The sequence below is a fragment of the Aplidium turbinatum genome, chromosome 16 (assembly GCF_918807975.1).
Source record: "Aplidium turbinatum chromosome 16, kaAplTurb1.1, whole genome shotgun sequence".
In the NCBI taxonomy this organism is placed as follows: Eukaryota; Metazoa; Chordata; class Ascidiacea; order Aplousobranchia; family Polyclinidae; genus Aplidium; species Aplidium turbinatum.
In genome coordinates this window covers 12,090,410-12,114,722 of record NC_137487.1, presented here as the reverse complement: position 1 = coordinate 12,114,722, position 24,313 = coordinate 12,090,410, and the positions used below count along the sequence as shown (strand labels likewise).

At 37.1% G+C, this 24,313-nt stretch overlaps 2 protein-coding genes across 2 annotated transcripts; one reads left to right on the top strand and one right to left on the bottom strand.

The window, feature by feature from the left end:
• The first annotated feature begins 8,600 nt into the window (after window positions 1-8,600).
• On the top strand, window positions 8,601-14,380 carry LOC145785703 (nuclear pore complex protein Nup50-like). The gene is made up of 10 exons (XM_082597398.1): window positions 8,601-8,831; window positions 9,332-9,482; window positions 10,453-10,493; window positions 10,659-10,769; window positions 11,166-11,281; window positions 11,610-11,898; window positions 12,381-12,461; window positions 12,825-12,913; window positions 13,066-13,306; window positions 13,875-14,380. The coding sequence occupies exons 1-10, from the start codon at window positions 8,688-8,690 to the stop codon at window positions 13,962-13,964; spliced, it is 1,353 nt and encodes a 450-aa protein (XP_082453524.1). The 5' UTR covers window positions 8,601-8,687; the 3' UTR covers window positions 13,965-14,380.
• Window positions 14,381-14,691: 311 nt separating this feature from the next.
• Window positions 14,692-21,665, bottom strand: LOC145785704 (armadillo repeat-containing protein 1-like). Its single transcript, XM_082597399.1, has 7 exons — window positions 21,421-21,665; window positions 20,877-20,998; window positions 20,278-20,375; window positions 19,581-19,699; window positions 19,145-19,261; window positions 18,370-18,475; window positions 14,692-16,105 (listed from the first exon to the last, which is right to left on the bottom strand). The coding sequence occupies exons 1-7, from the start codon at window positions 21,562-21,564 to the stop codon at window positions 15,936-15,938; spliced, it is 876 nt and encodes a 291-aa protein (XP_082453525.1). The 5' UTR covers window positions 21,565-21,665; the 3' UTR covers window positions 14,692-15,935.
• Between the last annotated feature and the right edge of the window lie 2,648 nt (window positions 21,666-24,313).

Here is a 24,313-nt window from a genome sequence, read left to right as displayed (position 1 = left end):
GGGGGTTAATTTCCCTATTGAGCTTGATATTTGAAATTTTTGTATTGTGGTATGGCTTGTCATGACTTTATTTAAATGCGGCATCTTCTATTTTTCTTAATTTTTATGTAAATAAAGTTTTGTAAACACGTATTTGTGTTGTAATACAGCATTTATAGCCAAGACGCTATATGCGATGAAACAAAAAAGCGACAAATAAAGTAGCTGGCATCGAAATTTCTAAACTTTTGGTTGTTTATAAGTTTAGTACAGCTGCTTGAAGCTAAACTGTAGGCCAGGGCTACTGTACTCAACTAATGTTAGCCAAGGTCCATTTTGACAAGTTGAATATTTTTGCGGTCCGGTGAATATTTCATATGCAACCACGAAAATCAAACAACCAGTAGCCTACGAGCACCGAAACACTTTTCAGGTAGTATGTAACACGACTTGGATTTTTGTCTGACACAAACAAAAAAATAAAAAAAGAAAAAATGTATTGTGTTTTTTTGTAGTGTAGCTGTGTGGATCGCACATCAGAGAAGACGGCAAAGCGTTGGGGGTCTGGAGGCGAAACCCCCAGCTCCTTGGATAATTAATCACCAAAAATTGCTTTTCCCTAATGGAAATCTATTTAAAGAGGCCCTAAAATGTGGCAATGAGGTTATTCTTCCAGAAGCCGGAGGTACACCTTCAACACCCAGAAGGTCCAGATTTGGACCGCGGTCCGCCAATTGAGTAGCCCTGCTATAGGCTATTGTGGATCCAGGCTTAACACCAGCTTGAATATTGAATAACCGGTCTGCTTTTGGTCTGCTGATGGCTAGTCTATTTTTTAGTAGGCAACAGTTTCCACCGTTTGATCATCTCCTAGGTCCTAGCATGAGCAACTTTAATGTTAGTTGAAACGTTTTTAAAACGATGTTTTGTTTCATTTTGACGGAAAATTCTTTTATCTTGTTTGATTTCGAGATCATAGCAATTTGATTTCGTTATGCGCTGAAAAAAAGTATGAAATGTCAATGCATGAGAATCGTACCTGCAACTGCAAGGTAGAAAACGTCAAGACAAAATTGCGTGTGATTGCGTTAAAAGTGTTAACAATAAGATAAACTGAATGCTTTCACTCAGGGGTGTTTCAAACAAGACACCACCTATTTCAAAATTTTGTTTGATTTGATAAAGAAATACTAATTAATCGCACTCCAGACAGCACAATCCGTCATGTTTACATTGATTCAACGTCTGCTTCTCTGCTTGACTTTCAGCTCCAATGCAGTGTGAAGAAAAGTAGGCAAGTTCGCTTGTTGTGCTCTTGGGAAAGGCAATCAATAAAAACACCTTTACAAGTCAACGCAATAATAATAACACTTCAATTTTAGGCTACTTGGAAATTGAATGTCACTTTGAAATGACATTTTGATACAAAATTCTAAAATAAAGTTTTCTTTTCGAAGTCAGTTTGAAACTCATTATATTGCTCTTCTCTTAGCAGACAAAATGAGCAAAAACCTTTTCATGCACACAACGCCGTGTATAAGCACTATTTCCCCCCCCCCCCTTCGAAATTCACCAGTGCACCCCTATGTTTATGATGACTCTTACAAAGAAAGCGTTAGGTTATGGAAGCAAACTCTTTCAGTGTAAAGAAAAAACTCACCTTCATGATTTCATTAAAGAATACAGAACTCGTAAAAGATTCTTATGAAAAAAAATTTGTTTGCTTACTTAATTCTGTTAAAAAACTAACTATCAAAGGCGAAATAAAAGGAAAATGGAACTAAAAAATACTTGATTCCATTTTCTTTTTATTTTACTTTCCTTTGATTGTTAGTTTTACATTTTTCCATCAATTCTTTGACGTAGCAAGAGTAAAACGTTTTTCATTCCTTCGCACTTTCATCACTTGATTTTTGTGCTGTTTGCTTTCAGCTTAACTGAAGATGATCTGGCTGCTAACTGATCGAAATCGATTTTTAGCTATTTATGATTGAACTGACTCGTGTGAAAATAAATTCCTTGGTATTACAAGACATGTAGGCTAACCGAGTCGTTCATATCAAGCATTGTTGTGGGTTTGACACCTGTCAGAAGACATTTCATTTTCATGAAAATCAAGACATTGGTTTCATGGTGTGTTCTAAGCCTCATTTTTGCAAAACAGCTCAAACAATTATCAGCTAAGTAAGGCTTAGATTACAAAAAAAGCTATAGCACCTAAAGCAAATTTTCTAAATTTTGCTGGGGTAGCTTGCCCTCAAACCCTTTACAATGGTTATGACCCTCCCTCTAGTCTAAACTCTAGCCCAGTGGTTCCCAAATTGTGGTACGCGTACCACCAGTGGTACGCGTAGGTTTTTCAGATGGTACGCGAGAAACTCACTATTTGTGTCTCTAGCCTTTATTTGTCGCACGACGAAATGAATTTAGAGTTGCGCAATGCGATTGTTAAACCATAAGCATTTGCTACAGTTTCACAATGATGAGTTCTCATGCACATGTCAGGAGATAACAACATCTGTGAGCGCTTTATTATGCAATTAAGTTTAGATACGAAGCGGAATCATTGTGCGACGCCCTTGAAAAATTAAAACTACGCACCAAGAGCGTGGCGACGCACAGTTTGAGAACCTGCTGTGACCTAGGTTGTTTAACAGAAAAGCCAAAACTTTTCAGTTTTCAATGTTGCTACTGCTAGTAGCAGTAGTAGTGCACCTTATTTATTGGTCTTCTACTAATCCGACAGCTTACTGTTTTAGTCTAATATTAAAATCGTTCAGTCTTGAAGCACTGTACTAAAACTTGTTAGACTTTCTTGCCTTTTGTTGTGTATTTTTGAGATTTTCTGGTTGTAGCGTAGCCTAGGTGGTACGCGAGCACTGTATGAAACTGCTAAATGGTACGCGAATAGAAAAAGTTTGGGAACCACTGCAGCGTCTAGCCTATAGCATACCAATGAAAATCAGCCAGGATACACCACTGATAGCCTATTACGATGAGTATTATAGCCTATGGAGTATTCGTATTTTTTCCAGTTTTGTAAACTTTTCTCGCTCGCTCCACCACATTTTATTCATTTATCCGCAAAATTAGGCATGCATAGTTTCAACCGTGCCCCCTCCCCCAGCCGAGAGGTAAAGGTAAGGGGGCGGTTAACATAGCCCTGCCTATGACACAATATGAAAAGGGTAGTCTGCAATACCACAGCAGTTGTAGATCGACAAAATATAAACCGTTCGTCGTAGCCAAGTAGCTAGAAGGCCTTCCACTTGATTAGTATTGTCATCAATTTTATTTTAACATTCCACTAGGATAGTAGCTTACGCTGATCTCAAGAAGATTGAAATCAAGACTGAAAACGTTTACTGATTTCAATTTTAACTAATCTTTGACCTCACCGTCACGTCACCGAATTTTTGACCGATTTAACTTAATTGAAGAAATTCCAAAAATACAAATCTGCCACATTGCAGAGTTGATCAAAGCTGAAAGCAAATCTATCTTCTTCGGTAGAGAACAAAACGAAGTCTTTCACTAAAAGAAACTATCTAGTCCGAAATATAAACAAAACCAAAAAAGCTTTTATCAAAACAAGGCAGAATTTTTGTTTTCAAAGATTTTCGATTTTGTTTACGTTAAACACACGTAGTCTAAGTTTCTACAATAAATAAATCTTTGAATAACGACAACCAAGGGAGTGAAAGCTACACATTGAATTTTGCGGAGCCTCTCGGTTTGGAATTCATATGTTTTTTAGAGTCTTAGAGCACAATAAAAGAAAACTGCAAATTTAGAAACAACCCAAAACGAAAGAATTTGAAATAAATCGACATTTTGTGACATGTAAAAACAAAAGCTGAAATTATAGCGATCTACTGTATTAGTAGGCTATACTGTAGCACTTCAATATCATGCCAAACACGTTTTCCTTCCTAACAAGTGAACCATTTTAACCCATGCGTAATTTCCTAAAGGTTTTGTATTTTTCTATCTAAACTGCTCCAATTAGAAAAAAAGGAAACATAAAATAAAACTGTCCACACTCGCCCTTTGAGAAGGAAAGACTGGGAAAGACGTGGAGAAACGAACAGCGAGAGGAATAAGAATGTATGCAATTTGGATGATTATTAAAATCTGATAATTCGTAACCTCTTATTGCTTCGTTATTCTGTAATGTCTAAATTCATTTTTTTATAAACTTACAATATTATACGAACACCTTCTGGTAACTAAAAATTATAATTCGAGTAACAATTGTGTGGAAATAGTTTAATGGAGTCAGATAGCTAAATTAGATAGATAGAATTTTCATCAGGTAGTCAGACATTCTTAATATTGATTAAAATATAAACAGACCTTATACATTCAATAATAAATGTTGCCACATAAAAATCATTCTTTCACGTAAATTTCACATTATAAAATGTTACCACATTGGTGACCTCCGAATGCAAGTAGGTTGAAAATTTATAAAAGCTTAATGAATAACTTACGCACAACCCTGATGACGTTCAGGTAAGTTTAGAAAGATTCTCTCCAAAGTATAAAAAATCTGATAAGTAGCCTAGGCTATGCTACAATTGTTTTTATTTTTAAGGTAGAAAAAACACATAGGCCTACTCGTAATTATATTTTAAAAACATGTTACCGTACCTTAGTATAACATTTCACGCGGGGGATTACAACAGTTTTTGTGTAGCCCACTGTACTTTATATAAAGCACCATGCCAGCAATTTATGGCTTGTCAAACGTAGCTATTTTGTATGCTGTTTGCTCAATGCAATTAATGAAGCGAATTGTTCAGCGGCAGACAGCCCATTTAAGCTGCCGATGTCTACAATTTTACTTTTTTACGGAAGCGCAATTTGTCACTTTTAATGTTTTTAAACGTTGATTAGACATACTAATTGCCAACAAGTTGCCTTTGAAGAGAATCATAATCATGTAATTTTTTGTAGAATAATCGCAGTGTCAAACCTTTATTTGAGTAATCAAAATTATTTTTTTGCACTGGAAAGGCTATAGTATAGGCTAATCAGTGATTCTCAACCTTTTTTGGCCTATGGACCATATTTTAAAAAGAAATATCCGATGGACAACTTTCCTATGTTGACACCTTATGAACGCCAGTAGTCGAAAAGTGTATTGCACATAGGTAAGAAAACTCAAGGGCGTGTACGTTCGATCTTAGTCCTTAATATAATAATAGCCTACTGTACATAATTAACAAATTAAGCTAACCCTCTTGATTTGCATACTCAACCTTAACTGTTTGAATTTTAAATTTTATTCTAACAAAACATTATGCACATAGTTTCAATAGAACAGTTCACAGTTATAGCGACTAACTTGGCTTTGGTATTTTTGGCACAAGTAGCCAAAATCTATTTTGACAAAATCATTCAGTTTTAATCAGATAGTTAGGCAACTTTTTTGTTGATGTTTTTACGCTATTGATGTTTGCAGTCCTTACATAATTTATTGTAGTAAATGATACAATTTTGAAGAACGTTTTATCAAGAATTCGTAGAACTTTCTGTGGACCAATAAAAATTCCAGGTAGACCACCAGTGGTCCACCTGGACTACGTTGAGAATCACTGAGTTAAGTCATACGCCTTATTTACTATAGTTTTGTTGCAATTTTTGCTTTGTTATAATGTAGCCGTGGTCTGGAAAAAGGTGGAAGCGACAAAACACGAACGTTAACGCCTGCTCGACACAGAAACAATTCACTAAATATAAGGATTTTGACACGGTCGCTAGTCGCAACACCTTGGGAAATTAAAAAAATTAAACCAAATATAAAAAAAATTACAAGCTGGTGTCAGAAGATCCGAAAAAAACAAAAAAAATCCATAGTGTTGATGGTCAACGTGAAGGACACAACTCTTAATGCATTACGTTTAGCTTCTCATGAGAGCAAGGTAGACAAAGGTTGTTTTCGTCTGCAGGTCATTTGATAAATTCAAGGTGAAAGAAAAAATTTTCCTTTCACCAATCATTTTTTTTGGTGAAAGGAAAATTTTTAAGTGTGTTTAATGTAATGTTTTGTTGTCATACTGAAGCTGAACAGAATACTGTAACCAAGGAAGTAGGCCCTACCTAAAACTTGAAGTTTACGTCTACAAACTATACATTCTGTGTCAAACTCTTCTTAGTTTGGGTTTTTACCCTGTTTTGGGTTCATCATCATGACGTCACGTAACAGTGTCATTGGCAACAGCGAGCGAATTTACAAATGTTTTGCATTTAGTGCTATGCGCAGTCTGCAACTCCTGGAGTTTATCTACGGTTTATCAGTAAATTAAAGTAAAGTAAAAATAAAAAAATCAGTAACTTTTCATAACATATAGTTCTTTAATCAGTTAGTGTCTGTTTGCAGTTTATAACGTTTGGCATTTCCTACATTCAAAAGTTAAAAAACAATGAGAAATCAAGTTATTTTTTCTGCATATGAAGGTTCATGTCAAAGTTGCTGATTTTTTTATTTTATCTTGTTGACTCATATTAGTCTCCTTATGTTTTTTCAAATCTTTCTCTTGATCATGGGCCAATTTGAGCGATGTTTGTAGGTACAAACCCTTTTTCTTATACATTTTATCAGAAATTTTATTGAAATAGGTACGGTACCGTAGCCTATACCGATACCAGTTATGCCTAATCTAATATATAGGCTATTTACCTTTTTAGACCTCTGCTATGTTTGACATATACCTATTACTTAGATTGTTTTTTGTTGTGATAATCAGAAATAAAAACAAACTGAACTGACAATATTAGAATTCCTGAACTTGGTTGCTTTTATTTACTTTATTCTTTAAACAGTTATATAATTGCATTCTAAATTGATTTTGGTCATTTTGTTATTTTCTATAATATTAATAGTAGGCTGTACCAGGTTAGTAGGCTGTACCAGGTTAGTAGGCTGTACCAAGAAAATACTGTACACTTGCTGAATAAGGTTGTACTTTGTTATTTTATTCTTTTAAGTTTGAAATTTTAAGATAAGCCATGAAGTTTTAAGATGCCGGTACACCACTTGCAGATCAAGCTGATGTCTTACCTTAACTCCTTAAGTATTACATTATCTTCCTTTATGACATGGCCTTTAAATACTGCAAATATGTTTAGTAGCCTACTTATTATAATGTAGTATTTATGTCTATCTGTTGCATGTGTGGTGCTTAATAGTTATGGTACAATTTTCAACAATTTTTCTGCATGTTGCTCACAGCAATTCCTACAATTCCTTTTTTCAATTAGTTAAATTTGCTTTTGTTAAAAATTGTCATTCTTTGTTAACTAAAACAGATGTGCATATGCTTAGCTTTAGCTGTATAGCCTAATAATAGTAACATCATCATTTTGTTCCTTCCTCATATCGAGGGTTGGATACAATGCGCCATTGTTCTCGACTATGAGCTGTGTGTACTGCACTTTCATAAGTTGATTTTGTCCATTTTGTGATGTTTGTAGTTCAAATCATTCTTGGTCTGCCTTTATTTCTTTTACTGGTACCGTTTATCTTCCCTTCTATCAATGATCTTTGTAATGAGATTTGCTTTATTATGTGTCCGAAATACTTCAATTTTCTTCTTTTGACTATTTGTAAGAGAATTTTGCTTGAATTGAATTTGGAGAGTACGGTACTTCACCATTCGTGATCTTTTGTTTCTATGAAATTTTTAACATTTACCTGTATGTCCAGAGCTCGAAGGCATTGATCCATTTCTCCATTTTTTGTGACACTGTCCAAGTTTCAGAATTGTATAATAGGGTTAACCAGATACAGTACTTTAAGATTCTGTGACGTATTGATAAATTTAAACGTTGTTTGGTTAAAATATTTTTCATTTTTCCAAATGTATATAGTTCTTGCAATTTCTATCCATCTTAGAATTTCATGGTCACACCTCCAATCTTCAGTTATTAAATGTCCAAGAGAGGAAAAAGATTTTACTTTTTGTATAATTTCATTGTCAATTATAATTTAGAGTAGGCTACTGGAGGGTCTGGTGATTTTGAGATTATCATTGATTTGGTCTTTTTAGCGTTAATTTTCATATTAAATTCTTTACCAATTGAGTTAACATTGTCCACATTGTAACATATGGTATCCTATTTTTTTAATGCTGTTTTTATTGGGCTCTGATATGGTAGGTTGCTGTACATAGATGTTGAAAAACTATGTAGCTTAATATGTAAGCTTTATCCACATCTACAATAGGCAGGTTAAGATGTAACGTTGAGGGCTTAGTAAATAGGCTGCATGGCTATATAGCGTTGCCAGATAAAGAATTCTGCCCTAATTTAAGAAAAGTTTAAAACTGTTGAAAAAAAACTTGTATTTTGGAATTATAACCATGGCAACAAGTGGGTAAAATTAGCTACTTTGTAGTATATAAATATTACAAATAAAAATTTAAAAGAATTAAACACCCACTGTTGAATAAAAATTCTTCAAATAAAATATTCTAGCAGAACATATGTGATTGCAAATAAAATAGATGTTTATGCATGCAGGTGCTTCTGAGAAACATAGACTTTGTGAGATGAAAGTTAACAAAATCTCACATCTTAACAGTAAACAACTGAACATGTTTATATTTTATAGAAATAGCCAATTCATAGGGCAATGTGTAATTAGTGTTTCGTCACACATCACAATTCTATGTGTAATTTGCAGTAGTAGAGTAGCCTGGGTGATGTCTTGCAAACGAAAACCTGACAAAAAGGAATATGAAAGATACAAAGAAGAAAAGAAAAAGTTTGAACGGAGCTCTTCTAAACATCCCTTTCGGTCCCGAACATTAAAAAAAGCTCATCGTAAAAAAAGACAAGCTTTAAAGGTTTTATATATATATACTTTCATTGCTCTAAGATTTATTAAGCCAAACTTGCCAAGATAACAATTAACACTAAACTAGTTTTTGTGGAAATACAATAGGATTTATTTCCTCAGACAATGTCAGTTTATCAAGCTTGTATTTTTTTTTTTTTTTAAAAAAAAAAAAAAAAAAAAAAAGCTTGTATGATCAATTATTATCAGCTTGGAAAATATACATGAATGAAATTCTATTTGAATAAGGGCCTTCTGATTATCCCCCATTTTAGGGTGAAACAAACTGAATATAGAGGTTTTAAAAAGTAATAACTATATTTGATGTAATTTGCTCTTCTTGGCCTTTTTTGCTTGATAATGGTATTGAGCACTTTTTGCAGCATTAATAATATTTATTGTTTCCATAAATGAAATGTGTATTGAAGAAATTCATTTTAATGGATAGCGGGGAATCTGAGTTAATCTTGAAGTCCAAATCAATGAGATTGAACTGCATTTTTTTTTCAGAAAAAGCGCAATAATGACGAATCAAGAAGCTTAATCAGTTTATCATCAGCAAAAAGTAAACCACACTCAAGTTCATTTACATGTTTTAAGTTTCAAACTTGCTCATCTGGGAGAACTACATCTCTCCCTTTGTTTTCGTCAACTAAACCAAGTAAGCAAATTCTCATGGTTTGGCTGGATGCCTCACGAGAGAAAATAAACCATGACATAACCCTATGCTGCTATAGATCGCTTAGGCCTACTACTAAAAGTGTATAGCCTACATATTACCTGTATAGAATAAAAATAAAATAATTACAGTATGTTGATCATGCCCATTGCAACAACATTCAGTACACTCATGTCACATAGCACAACAAACAGGAAGCAGCGTAGGGACATGCAAGGCTGCAAGCATCAAGTCAGCTGTTCCCATTATTTTGGCATGCCAATGAGTGTCTTGCTGAGGCACAACCACGTACTCTGCTGTGACATAAAACCGACATCTTTTTTTGCATTGAATAGACAGGTCCACCACTTGGCTATGCAGCCGACAATGTATTGCATGCAAATATATTTAAGTAGAGCTGCATAGATAAATTAATAATATAATTAAACTTTTATTGTATCTTACTTTGTATTGTAATTACTGAAAGCGGAATCAAATGGTCTTAACTAATTTTATTGTTGGTGCTGATATATGATCCACACATGTCAGCAGGTTCTCTCACTGTTACTATTCATGACTTTTACCTTATCTCGGCGGTGCTTAACCTTTTTCCTTATTCACACCACGGCACAATCATCAACTCTCACACCCCTTCCTAGGATAGCGGAAAAGCAATAGTCACCTACAATTTAGAATGTTGATTGAAAGCCTGTCAACAAGCATAGCTTCTTTCATCATTTTATAACTAACCCTAATGATGCAGCATCTACACACCCCATGGGAGCAGGTCTCCCACCCCTTAGTGGTATGTGGGCCCTCGATTAAGCACCCATGGTTTATTGCATGAAAGGTTTGTTTCTGTAATGAAGCGCAATGGTATGTGGCCCATCATTACGTGAAGTAGTGTTGCTTGAAGACACCTCTTCTTTAGATATTTGACAGCAACTTGAGTTATCACTGTCTTTGTGTTTAGCTTTCCTGATGAGCAATCCATTCATTAGCCAAGCGTCGAAGGTATTTTAATTTTATTGCGTATATATAATAATAGGAAGATTTCACTAAAGCTAAAATAGCAGTAGACTGACTAGTAAAAGTAGCCTACATCTGTTGCAGTATTGAATGTGTAAACAAAGATTCAGTAGGTTTAACAGAGTATTGTCATTTTTATTTGTCTTATAGGAAGGAATTGCAAATGATATGAGTTCAAGTAGTCCTTTTTCTTCGACGCAGATGTCTTTGTATAATCGTCATGTCTCCGGATTGAACAGAAGTATCAGTAGCCAGATTGCTGTGAGTGTATTTTAAGATTGATATGAAATGCTTCAGCTGTTACACTTCATAAGGTAAACAGGAGTCTGTGATGCTTGATTGTGTGTAGCAAGAAGAACTATAGAAAACAACATAATGGGGCGAAGTACGCACTAAGTTGACCAGAAATAGAAAATACTAGCGAACCGAAGAAGATGTTAGAGGGATATTGAAAGAATACGTTGATAACGTATGTGTAAGAACGACAACAACACAATATTAATCAAAATAATCATGTCAAAAAGTCTGTATCGGCCACTTGCCAGCAATGACAAGATTGAGACTGCCCAATTGTATTCAGTTTTGATAGTTGAGGTAGACTGACTTTGTTAGCCTGCTGTAAGATTACTTTAGTCTTAGCCTCAATGTATTATCCAGGAGAGCGTAATCCAAGACCCTATTCGTGATCTGACTCCCATATTTGTTGACTATGAACAAACCATCAAGGATATACGAGAAAAATATGGCACAAGTGCTACTAAACCAGAAGCGATGTGAGTAAAACTCTTGCCAAACTGGACTTTTTGCCAGAAGGGTTGTTTTGGAAAGTTGACTTCTGTGATCGAAAAGTCACAGATTTAGCCTTCTTGTGATGACTAGTTTGTGATCTGCAATAATTTTGCTGTATTTTTTTTTAAATGGCTGTAAACTAAACATTTTAAAGTGACGAAATCAGCTCAATCGATTGCGATGCAGGGAGAGAGCAAGTCATTATAAATGTGTGAGCTGTAAACCATAAAAACACCATTGGCGCTACTTGTGATACTGATGTGAGACGACAACAAAGTTGTGGTGTACTAAATTGACAGCATTAATTTTCAGAAAAGACTCTACAATAGTTTGCCAACAAACCGTCACAGCATCAGAAACCCTCTCGTCGACTAAACTTCCACCCAAAATAAAACCGTTGACTGAAGCTCTCAGAGATCTGACGTCTCCACTGACACCACTCGGAAGCAATTTCACTTTCAATGCAACGCCTTTCCCGTTTAAAGGATGTAGCTCTGTATTATGTACAAATCCTCAAAAAATTTTTAAAGGATTTCAATTCAACTCTTCAATGGCCACTTCATCATTGGCTGTTGTACCATCTGCTGCTCGTGGCTTGGCGGTAATTTGTTAAACTTTTTTTTTTATCTTAGTTTACCTCATAACAGTTGGATGGTGCAGAAGATAAGGCTTTCCAATCATGCAATCCTGGTTCGACTCCCGGCTTAAGCTGGTTGTTGATAAACACCGCTCACCTCTACCCAGGGTGTAATAAATTGGATGGAAATAGTTGCTCAAGGAAAAGCGGCCGAGAGAAGGGAACTGGCCAACCTACTCTCGTTAGTGCCGAAGGCAGCGGTTGTTAAATGTCTTTCCAAAGACACAACTACATGATTTGGAGCTGTGTCGAACCGACGTCCTTTGGAGTGTTGTGCAATGTGCAGACCTTCTTTGTCAAACCTATTCAGTGTCAAAGATCCTTGTTAACTGATCATTTTTGTCATAAAGATAATTGTTTTCGAAGACCAATGCAGTACATGTTAGTCGTATACAAATAGTGTTGATTATTTGCTAGCTAGTACGAATTTAGTCTCATAAATTTAGGCTGAAAGAAAAGCTGGAAACACCACCTCGTCACGGAAGCCAGATTGCGGCAAGAAACAGCAATGCATAAGGGAAAACAAAGTAATCACAGTGTATTTACAGTATTAAAACTGTTGATAATTAGATTTGTGTTAATTTGTATATTTTTAGGTTTACGTGAAGCGTAATGAGATAAAGAACATGCCCTCTTTAGCTGGCAGAAAGTTGAAATAGTTGGTAGTCTGCACTGCTTGAAAAAATATGAACAATTTGAGAAAATTTTCGTTGGCGTACACCAAGATAATTTTAAATCAGATGCCAACACTACAAGGCATAAAACAGCATGGTTTTCTCCCAGAAGTTGAGCTGTTAACTAGTTTAATACAGTTAAACTTAAAATGTTATAAGCTTAGTAGTTGATGTCTTATTGTCTACGTGATATTAGCCTAGCGATACTTGTTTCAGATTCCTCTTGTGCAAGGGAAAGACGAGTATACCCCCCCTGAGCCAGGAAAAACTGTTGTACAAGAAAAAGATTCGTTCTATACAACTAAGTATGTTCAGGGTTAAGCTGGAGATAAGGTAGCGCATGGACAGTGTGGAAAATTAAGCTGAGAGAAGTTGTTAGAAAGACTAAGAAAATATAGGCATCGTCACGCTGTCAACATCATATTTTCAGATATTTATTATTGTTGATTTATTGCAGATGCAAGTTGTTCTATCTGAAAAATGGAAGTTATGCTGATAAAGGAGTGGGACACCTTCACTTAAAACCCATTCCTTCCTCCACCAAAACCCAGCTACTAATACGAGCGGATAACCCACTGGGACTACCATTGCTCAACATCAGTCTTAACCCGGCTATGCCTGTAACAAAGCAAGGAAGAAACAACATCAGTTTCTCATGCGTCTCCAACCCTCCTGTTGATGAAAAGGAACCAGACAAAGTAAGGAAAATGTGTGTCCAGTAACAACAGTCCGAATTAGTTAAGTGCCACAAAGCTAGTGGTTACAAACGCCCCAGACAGCAAATCAATCGCTTTTTACATTGAATGCAAAAACGGTTGATTTGCTGTCTGGGACTGGATTTAACCTGCTAGAACCAACCAACTCATTTAACATGCTAGAATCATTTGGTTGGTTTTGAATCTTCATTGTCGGACTGACAGAGCCTTGATGGTTATTCTAGGCAGTTTTGCATAGGCCTACTTCAGGGATTGGCCTACTTGTAGAGGCTTTGAACCACTAACGCATGCCCGGTTACTGAGGTTGAAATGATTGGAATTTCCGATTGACGATGTGTTTGTTTTTGTGAATGATTCCACCCACTAGGTGCCGCTGAACGCTGAGCAGTCATAAAATGCGTTGCTCAAGGGCACATTCTGAGAGCCGAGCTATGGATGCTCGATCTTGCGGTTTCTTCATGCACAAAGTCGGGCGCTTATCCAACTGAGGTATCGGAATTTTGTGTATTGTGGCATGGTAATGTTGAAGACAAAGTTTTGTTCCCGACAGGTTGTTTCGATGTTGATTCGAGTGAAAACGTCTGAGGAAGCTGAGCAGCTGTTGAGTAAGTGGGAACATAAGAAAAAGGAATCTAACTGATCAATTCTCCTACAAACGCTCAAGTCATCTTGGATTAAATTTGCTGTGAACCTTCACTGTGGATGGTTTTATGTGTTGTGAACTGTTCCTAGGCTAACCTTATTGTCAATACTTGTCTTATAAGATAGAATTCTATGTTTCATATGTATGCGATGTGTCTCTGTTAGCTCCGTGTTGCCAAATGTCTTTTAAACATTTAAGTTTGCGACTAGAGAGGCCAGTTCATCGTTTTATAATAAAAAACGGAACTGAAATAAGCTGTGAACAAAGTTAGTTACAATTCAGCCACCATTAGAAACGCAACTCTGCAGTTTACTGAAGTTTTACCTCTAATGTGGGACGGTCTGCAGACGTTGAATCAATGTAAAAATGACGGATTTTGCTGTCTGGGTACATATTGGCGATAGTTCGACTCAAGAAAAATCGAAAGTGGACACCATTTTTTTTACATCTCACATATTATTTAATTATTATTGGAATAATGGCGAGACAAATGATTTACAGTAAATCAAACGAAAGTATATTCGGTGATGAAGAACAATGTTGAAGTTATTGAACGTTAGACTGCGAAATAATGTAAAACAATATTCAACTACAACGCAGAGCCATGTTTAAGCACAGCCGAGTCAGTCTATGGCACTCAACAAAGTAACCGCAATCCTGAAAAATAAACTCATAACATGATCATCCAGCGTGGCAAATAATGATAGGAGGCTGCATCATATGACGTCCCGTGAAAAAATACTTTCACGTGATATTTGAACACTTCCAAGCTGGGCGGAGTAGATCAGTAAAGCATTACAGAAGTCACACAGATAGACCACGTCAACCTTTTCTTGGTTAGGCCTATCCCATGGCTGCCTAGAGATATGGCCTGATTTGTCACATTTTGCAGAATTTTCCGGATTTAGCCAACTTTTGGTGACTGTCTGAATTGAATTTTCCTAAAGATTATATTTTAACGTCTTTTTCACTGTCTTCCCCAGGTAACACAATGGGTATTAACATCACCAGACGTTGAAAAACAAAGACAATTTGATTCCGAAAATTTCGGCTAGACTGTTAAACGAGTTTAAACAGTCTGATTGAGCGTTTTTCAACATACTTTTCTCATTTTCTGCTGCTTCCCCAAGGCAACAAAAAGCTTTTGTATCATTACGAATCAGCAAAAAGTAAAAAAAAAATTAGACAATTTTAGTCAGACACTAGCGGTAATGAAAATGTGACAAATCAGGCCGCATCTCCAGGTGGCCATCGTCATCCAAGCAACATACACACTTGGGAATTTAACTACACACAAAAACACTTAACACTATACTAGTATTATACTGCCAATATCATATTTTTCTGCAAATAATTGACAGATATTTTGAACGGAATAAACTAGTTTCACACAAGATTCCACAAACTCACAGTTGAACTGCACCAGGTGTCCCACAAAAGATCACCACCACGCATTTCAATTACGACCAAAGTTTGCAGACGTGATCGTGTTGGTCGGCCTTGAAGCAATTTGCAGTGAAAACATTGAGCACTGCCAACAGCATGTACCTCCCTTTCTCAAAGACTGGGTTGATTTTTATTGCACCATTTGTGTATTGTATTTTTCAAACATTGACTCCACATAAAAATACGTTATTTTTATGTCGGCTCAACGACCAAAACTCATTGAAAATTTTCTTGAAGAGTCAACCATCCGAACATCGTCAAAATGGAGCTTACAAATGTTCAAAAATTTAAGAATTATCTCGACAATACAAGTACAGTACGTACAAACACATGCAAAGAACAGTAACAATATAACTAATGGCAAGAATAACACTGAAAAGCAGTGTCCTGAGCATTTTCGTAGCAGATTAAAGGCTTCAGCAGTCATATGAAGAAATTTCATTAATAACAGCTCGTCTTCTACAGCTTGGCCAGCTACATTGTCCAAGAAACCATGTTTCTGTCTTGTTCGAAAGCTTTAAGTCACCAGTACAGGTTTTTATTTACTGCATTTAGGACACTTCCAAACCAAGAACTTGCGAATGATCCCAAACCGGATGAGGCTGCCGGGGTGGCCACAGCTTGGTCTTCCTCCAACGGGGATGCGTTCGGTTCCTCGTCTAAATATGGCGGCAACTCTTTGTCGTTTGGTTCTGCGATTGGTAAAAATAGTTACTGTTAAGAGAAGTTTTATATAAATTTAAGAAAGGTGTTCTAACAGCTTGTCACGAAGTGTGTTGGAAAATCAAAGCAAGGAGAGATCGTGGAGGCACGTACTAAGGAGGGAGGAAGTTTTCTACGAAAGACATTGACTATGAAGGTACATGGGAAGAGGAAACGGGGACGTCCAAAAAAAAACATGAAGAATGAGGCAGTCAAAGTCGAACGGAAGGAAGAAGATGCGATGGATATAGGGGTGTTCAATTTCGATTTCGATTAAGGTGATATTCGAAATTCGTTTTTCGTATCGGACATATTCGAAATTATAGCTGCCCTTTCGGCTGAACGCGGTTGAAAGTAACGCGAGTGGCGCGAAATCTGTCTTGTCGCATTTTGCAATCGAAAAAAGACTTCGACGCATGCGCATCGTCGATCACGTGACTATCATACGCTCTCGCGGGTCCAACGGCCAGTCCTGCACCAGGGATGCCAGGTTGGCATTTTTAATGCCAAATTTTTCTTAAGAATGAAGATAGCTAGGTTGTGCAATAGCAGAAAGTGTAGGCTGAGCTTTGTCGCAGTTTTATCCATTTTTACCGAATCCATAGGCGCCTAAGCCGTGGGGGCAGGGCCGTAGCCAGACCGCAGAGCAAGGGGGGGCAACTTTTTTTAGGGGGGGGGGCCGAAAAAAATTTAATGGGCAAAATCATTATCATTGTAGCTGTTGCCCGAGAATGTTGAGATTTTGCCAAGGGGGAGCGAAATTTTTTTCAGGGGGGGAGGCCCCCCTTGACCCCTGGCTGGCTACTTCCAAGCTGGAAGCCTGGCCTGCGCATATTTCTGTGTGGGGGCAAATTTTTATGCTGTATTGATACATAAAACAATAGATGAACTAGCGATCGGCAGCAGGAAAACACTTTTTGAATGCAAACCGCAACAGCTTCGCGATAAATAATCACTAGAACGAGTTGCGATGCTACAATCCAACACCAGACAACAAAATCTGTCATTTTTACATTGATTTAATGTCTGTAGACGTTGAATCAATGTAAAAATGACTGATTTTGCTTCCTGGGACATAGCAAAAATCTACCATTTTGTGTCGATTCAATGTCATCAGATGTTGAATGCACCCAAAAACAACATAATTTGCTTACGTAGACGGAGCGTGCGTTTAGCTTTATGCGCTTGCAAACATACTCGATGTCGCTTTCGAGTCGAAACCTCTGCACTCTGCAGTGAAATGTCGCGGCAGTGAATCGCTCGCTGTGAAAATGAACTTGAAGTGTTTGGGATCCCAGCGACCTCGGCTCCAGCGGAGCGATCGTTTTCAAAAGCTGGCCTGACCGTCACGAAGCTGAGATCCGACTGACGGGTGATCATGTCGATCAGCTTGTGTTCATAAACACCAACTTGGGCCTGGAGCTGTAGACGTTATTTTGTGTTCTTTTTTTGCAAATTTTCATGGCTTTTTTTAGCGTTTTCTAGCGAATTTTCATGTCGTTTCTTTCAATAAAATCACATTTTGCAGTTTGGTGAATAGTTGTGATATTCGAAATCGGAAATCGAAAATAAATTGAATTTCGAATATTGAAATAATCGAAATTGAACACCCCTAGATGGATAGAGCGAGATGGAGAATAGAAGTGAAGGCAATCGCTGCAAAGAAAGAATCGGTTACCTCCACTAGTGGGGAAAAAACGAATTATTGAAAGATGATGATGAAGAGAAGACTACTATGGCCAGCGTGCTGTACAATGTTATACACAGGACTTTAGAGGAAGACAAAAAGTTACCACTTGTATGATTGTAAGCTCATTTTATACGCTCCATCCAATTTCCTTACAAATAATTTCGTCGTAATAACCAAATTGTGTGTAAAACATAATTGTGACAAAAACTACTTGAACTCTTCAGTAAGCTCGGCTAATTCAAAGAGAACAAAAGACTCATCCCTTTAATTTAAACATACTGAAGGTTAAGTTCTTTTAACTGTGTCTATACAAATGAAAATAGCGCAATATGATATCTTACCCTGCAATCCGACTCTCTTTACATTGGTGCCACATCTACCGACGACGTTGTATCAATGTAATAAAGGGCTAGGTTTCAAAATAGGACGATTCTAACATTGATCACTACATCCTTGCAACAGTAATTATTAGAAACGGAGAAATCGTTCGTTCAAACCCCACAATTGTGCAGAAAGTAAATATAAGTTGGTCAAAACTAATCACAGGCACAGCTTTAGGCACACCGTCAATTTTGCTTTCCAAAGGCAGCAACACTTCTTGACCGTCTTCATCCTTCACAACCTGAGCCGCTTCCATGAGCTTAGTTTTCTTCACGGCAACTGCGAGAGCCTAACGATTGAAAGTATTAACAAGAAACAATTAGAAAGGTTGCAAATACTCGGCAACCCCTAGCGCAAGTGTTTGGGGTAAAAACAGTTTACACAGAAAGTTATCGCGCAGCAGATGAGGTAGGAACGAAAGAAGAAGCTGGCAACAGAATGCTGAGCTCTCAAGCAAAGTCTCGAATCCGAAATTATACGGGCTAACAACTCAGAAGGGTCAGTAACAACTCTTGTCATTGTCTCTCAAAAAGAATGGTTTACCCTCCAACGCGGAAATAATATAACAACAATAGTCTGAATTATAATGCACTTGTAATGCACACAAAATGGTACAAACATAGTATATTGTATTATGCAGCACTTTTTCTGGTTAGCTTTTGGAAAATCCTGCACATCAATAGCAATTAGGCTTTAGGCTCGAAATTGTTGAACTAGTTCATATACTATACGAGGAAAGATAGTGGCAGTTATTTTCAAATGGGGTCACCAAAAATTAACAACGTGAACTTGTTAGAACGACGCCGTTTTATCTTAAAACTCCTCACTATTATGCTGCTGTTCCTAACAACATTAGGTTTAAAATGGAAAGTTTTTACAAATCTGGGAATCTCCTGGTCACTGCCTGCAGGCTGCAGCCATACACAGGCAATTACTCTGTCAACGAAGCACTACCTACCTCTGCAGCAACTTCGGCTTTGGCTCGAACAGTGCACCGCTGTAAGTGCATATTAAAAGTAAGAGATATGACACCTTTGACGCGTACCAGCTCATCCACGCACTGCTGTCTTCTTTCCTGATTTATACAGATGCAAAGTTGAGATTTGGCCAAAAATTTTATGTGATGGAATGCATGAGCGCGTCAAGAAACAGAAACAATGATAAAGAACAAGAATGCTCATTGCTCAGCTTGAGCCACTGGGGATGAGAGTCTCTCACTCGTCTTCCCATCCTAGTTTGTCAATGTTTCGTGGACTACACCAGACATTTTTTACTACTAAAGAGCAGCCGATCTTTTATCTCACGATAATTAAAAAATGCTTTATCAAGAAAGAGCACACCAACAACCAAAGTAGTGCAAATATCAAAAAATCTAAAAGCTATGCAATCAATACCTGGCTGACAAGACCATCAATCTGTAAGGTAATTACTTTTGCTTTTTTATTTCCACCGAGAAATTTTAAGGTTTTTTGGCTTGACCTTGCACCACCTGCCCTTGTCACCACACAGTCAGCTGCAAAAGAATGAGCTTGTGCTAATATACATTATACAACTATACATTTTTAATGCAACACACTGAACAGTGAACACAGTCATGTGTCAGCACTGCGTGCATAATAAAACTGTGCAGTGTCCACCAATTGTATTATACAAGTCTAATGCATGATTCCTCCTATGTCCCAATATGTTTTGATCTGTAGAACCAAGTATATTCATGTTGGAGTCAGGGGCGCATCGGGCGAGTAGTCTTAGTGGGGGCCAACCTCGCAATATACACCATGAATAAAGTTACTTTTCTGTGTTTTAGGGGGGCAATCGCCCCCTACCCTGGATCCGCCACTGATTGAAGTGCAACGCAGTCAACAATGAACAAAGCAAGAATGACTTGGCAAACTAAAGTAAAAACCAAATTCCTGAAATGATTATTATATATACTTATCAATAGAATTCATAAAATATGACAGGTTGGTCTATAGAAATATTGATAACAGGAATGTGGAGAGTAAAACAGACAGGCCACATCCTTAACATGAGGATTAATTAATGTCCTGTGTACCGGTAATTAAAAATGGTTGATGATGATGAACGTACCTGGGTTGGGAGATGAAATAGGAGTTCTTGCATGACTGTCACTCAACAAATGCTGTATTTTCATTGCTATGGCTTTGCACTCTATGGCATAGCCCTCCCTGAAAGTTTGGTGTAAGCGTGAGAAATTGTTTTGCTCTAGATCAGAAATAGTTATGGCTTCAATACTGTGATGTGCTTAACACATATTTTATTGGGTTGCCAAAATATCTCAAGAAGCTACCAGCACTTCATTTTACATTCTTTTGCTAAAATATGATGACAGCTGTTTATCAAAAACTATGCAACTCGTAACATGAAGATAAAATTATGTTAATTATAATACTCAACAATAACATACAAAAAATAATAAAATGGATATTGACTGGCCTGTGCAAATGAAATACAGTAATTCAAAATGTCAGTTACAGTTAAAATTTCATTAGCCTACATACTTTTAAACAAATATAGAAGTTTTTTTGAGTAAAAAGAATTGAGTGTAGAAGCAATTTCTATGAACAACAGCAATCATTTAACTAACAAAGTTTGATTGACTGTTTCAGTTTTCAACCTAGTAAAACACAACAGTGTAATTCATTATATGATGTATAACATATATATACCTTTGTTCCACTTTTTTCATTAAATCAATTAAGCCTAATGTACTTCGCATAGACTGCCGTGTTAGATGACTTTCGCTAGCCTCTTCAGCAAGGCACAATAAGGCATTCATTGCTTCTGTTACCTAAAACAAGACATGTTTGTCAGTAATTTCAATAGGCCTAATACCTCAAGTCCAGAGTGGCAAAAACAACAAATTCCACTTGACTAAGCTACATTTTTATTTACTTGTTCAGAGTTTCACATATTTATAAAAAGAAAAAGGCAGTCTCAATCAAAGCAACACACAAAACAAAATATATAAGAAAAGAACAACCAGATAATCACATTGAATGAACATAGTGTCCAGACAGCAGACATATATATTCTTTTCTTTTAAAATTTATGCAAACATATCCTTTTTTAAAACATGATTTATATTCACCAACACCCACAACTTAAAGTAATTGGTGTTGGTGAATATAAAACATGATTGATTTGTTTTTAACAAAGCAAGCATATAATGTATTATATTGCATGTTTGATTAAATGACTAAATAAACGTACCACTTCGACAGGATGTTCATCAGGGTCAACAAATATGAGGATGGAATTAACATCATTTCTTAAAATATATTCTCTATGAGATGGATATTGTGCTAGTCTCCTCAACTCTTTTACTATTGACAAAGATGTAGTAGTGTTTGTCATAATTTGACAGATGCAAAATCTTCCATTCAAAGATCGGTTTCACAAAGACAAATTATCTTATCGATTCCAAGACAGGATTTGACATATTGTTATATGCATGTTTAAATGTCTAAAACACAACAAAAATGATTAAAGTTAAACTTTTGCTTTGGTTAGCCCATCATTTATAAATGTAAAGTACCAAAACAGAGTCACCAGTGATGTGGTGCTCCTAGAGACCAATGTTGCCACTCTCTTGTCATGGAAAAGTACGGTACTAGATTTGACTGAAAAAAACACTAGATTCCCAAAAAAAAAAAACACTAGTATCATAAATACACTATTGTAGCGATCCATTATTTCATCATGTAAGTTTTCCTGCCTTTTACTATAGTGAACTAACTCCACATTCATCAAATGTAAGCCTAGCCTACCATAAGGTAGGCTACGCTACGCTACCTACTTTAGTCTAGTTTGAACACTTTTCGCAGTCATTTGTGTGTATTTTTAAGCTAAGTGTATCTCTAATTTAGTCATCATTGGGTGTAACCAGGCAAAAAACTTGCTGTCCACCTTGAAAAGCACTACAAACACATTGATGCAGCTAAACAAAAAATAGGTGGGGCTACTTCGAACACTGTCCAAACACTAGATCCAGTGGAAAAACACTAGGAGTGGCGCCACTGCACTGCTAGAGACCTGGTAGCATATATGCTGGTAGTGGTAGACTACCCTATGTCTTAATACAGTGGTTCCCAACCTTTTTTGGCTGTTACCCTAATCTCCACCCTGAAGTGAGCCAATTACCCCTACGTTCAATTTTCAAAACCAAAGGTGTTTATTGCTGTGTATTTCAAAGGGCTAACTATGGCAATCCAAATACAATACAATACTGAATACAAGATAACAATGCGTAATAAACATTCAATGCAAAGGTTGGGCGAGTGGGCCTGGACTTCAGCCGCCAGCTTTGTGATCCTGGGCTTTGTGGTAGTGAGGGCGATTCTTGCGTCGCTTTTGCCATCCAGGCGATTGCGCTTCTTTGTCTTCATTTCCAAGACAGTTAAAACTCCTTGTTCATAGCGATACGTTGTTGAAAAAGATGTCAGGATATTTAATGCCTGTATCGCTAATGCTGGTGCGTCCTGGAGTCTGCCAATCCAGAAGGGTTCCAAGCCTTTCCCCTTGAAATCAAGTTTCAGCGCTTCGTTCATTCGGAGAGTGATAAATTCTTCTTTGGCAGGAAAGTCGTCATCATCCACCTGGCTGTCATCACATGTGAAGGGCTCAGTGCACCGTTGGAGACTAGCCGTGTCCAAATTCGGAAAGTATAGTTGTCTATCTTTTTGGCTAGCTGGCCTAAGTGGTCAGCTATGTCCTCCTTCAACGCCGCTGTCAACTCAAGTACATTGCCTTCGAGGTACATGTCGACTTGTCAAGCGTCTAAAACTGCGCCACTGTGCTTCTTCCAACTCGCTTGTTCCACAATTTAATCTTTGCGATAAATGCAGCTATACGGCTACTTTGGTGTCAATCACAGTTACATTCTTGGCTTGAATTAAAAGATTGCCTTTGTTCAATTCACCAAAGATATCAGCCAGGTAGCACAGCTAGGAAATCCACTGTTGGTTAGAGAAATATTCAGCCCAGTCGGACTTCTTTTCTTTCAGAAAAACATGGCCTCACGAAGTTCGACCAGGCAGTTTATCATTTTGACACGAGACAGCCACCGTGCTTCTGTGTGGTACAGTAATGCTTCATATCTTTCTCCCAACTCCTTGCATAGTTCCTTGAAAAGACGGTTGTTCATTTCTTTCGCTTTTATAAAGTTCACAACCTTCAATTGCTTCACAGTTTTCAAATCGGGTCTCGTTACCCTCCCAAAAATAGGCAAATTACCCCCTGGGGGTAATTTACCCCCAGGTTGGGAACCACCACTGTTGCCACTCTCTTGTCATGAAAAAGTACTAGATTTGACTGAAAAAAACACTAGATTTAAAAAAAACACTAGTATCATAAATACACAATCATTTACATGCGCAATGTACAAAAATGACAGCCAATGGCGTTAGTGAGTGTTAAAAGTCCTTAAAATTCCAAAATATAACTGAATTTTCTTGAAAGCCCTGAAGTCATAGCCGTAGGAGAGTAAAACATTTTGGGGGGCGAACAAAATTTTCCCAAATTTAGCTTTTGCAAATATACAATCAAAAACGTAATATTACTCACAATCATCTCTGAGGTAGTGTAGTCTAAGAACTCCACACTCATCAAATGTAAGCCGACGAAATGCAAGCCTACCACAAGGTACCGTAGGCTACACTACCTACTTTAGTCTACTTTGAACACTTTTCACAGTCATTTGTGTGTATTTTTTAAAGTATTTATCCTAAATATCTCAAATTTGGTCATCATTGGGTGTAACTAGACAAAAAACTCGAGTCCACTTTGAAAAGCACTACAAACACATTGATGCAGCCAAATGCGTTGTTGAAAGCTGCCCTTTTTCCTATTCGTTCACCATATAAAGGCCGGTGAGCTGCGTTTCTGCGTTGTTTTCGTACGTATTTATGAATTTTCTTCTCAGAACCACTCCGCTTCAAAACAGGGGGTGCGAGATTGGCTTCATCAATCCCATGGGGTGTGGGGTAATAAACGAATCGGGAAGCCCTGATCTAGTGGAAAACACTACGAGTGGCACCACTGGGCATAGTTAATAAATATATAACTATGCACTGGGAACCACTGTCTTAATAGAATCGGCAATCCT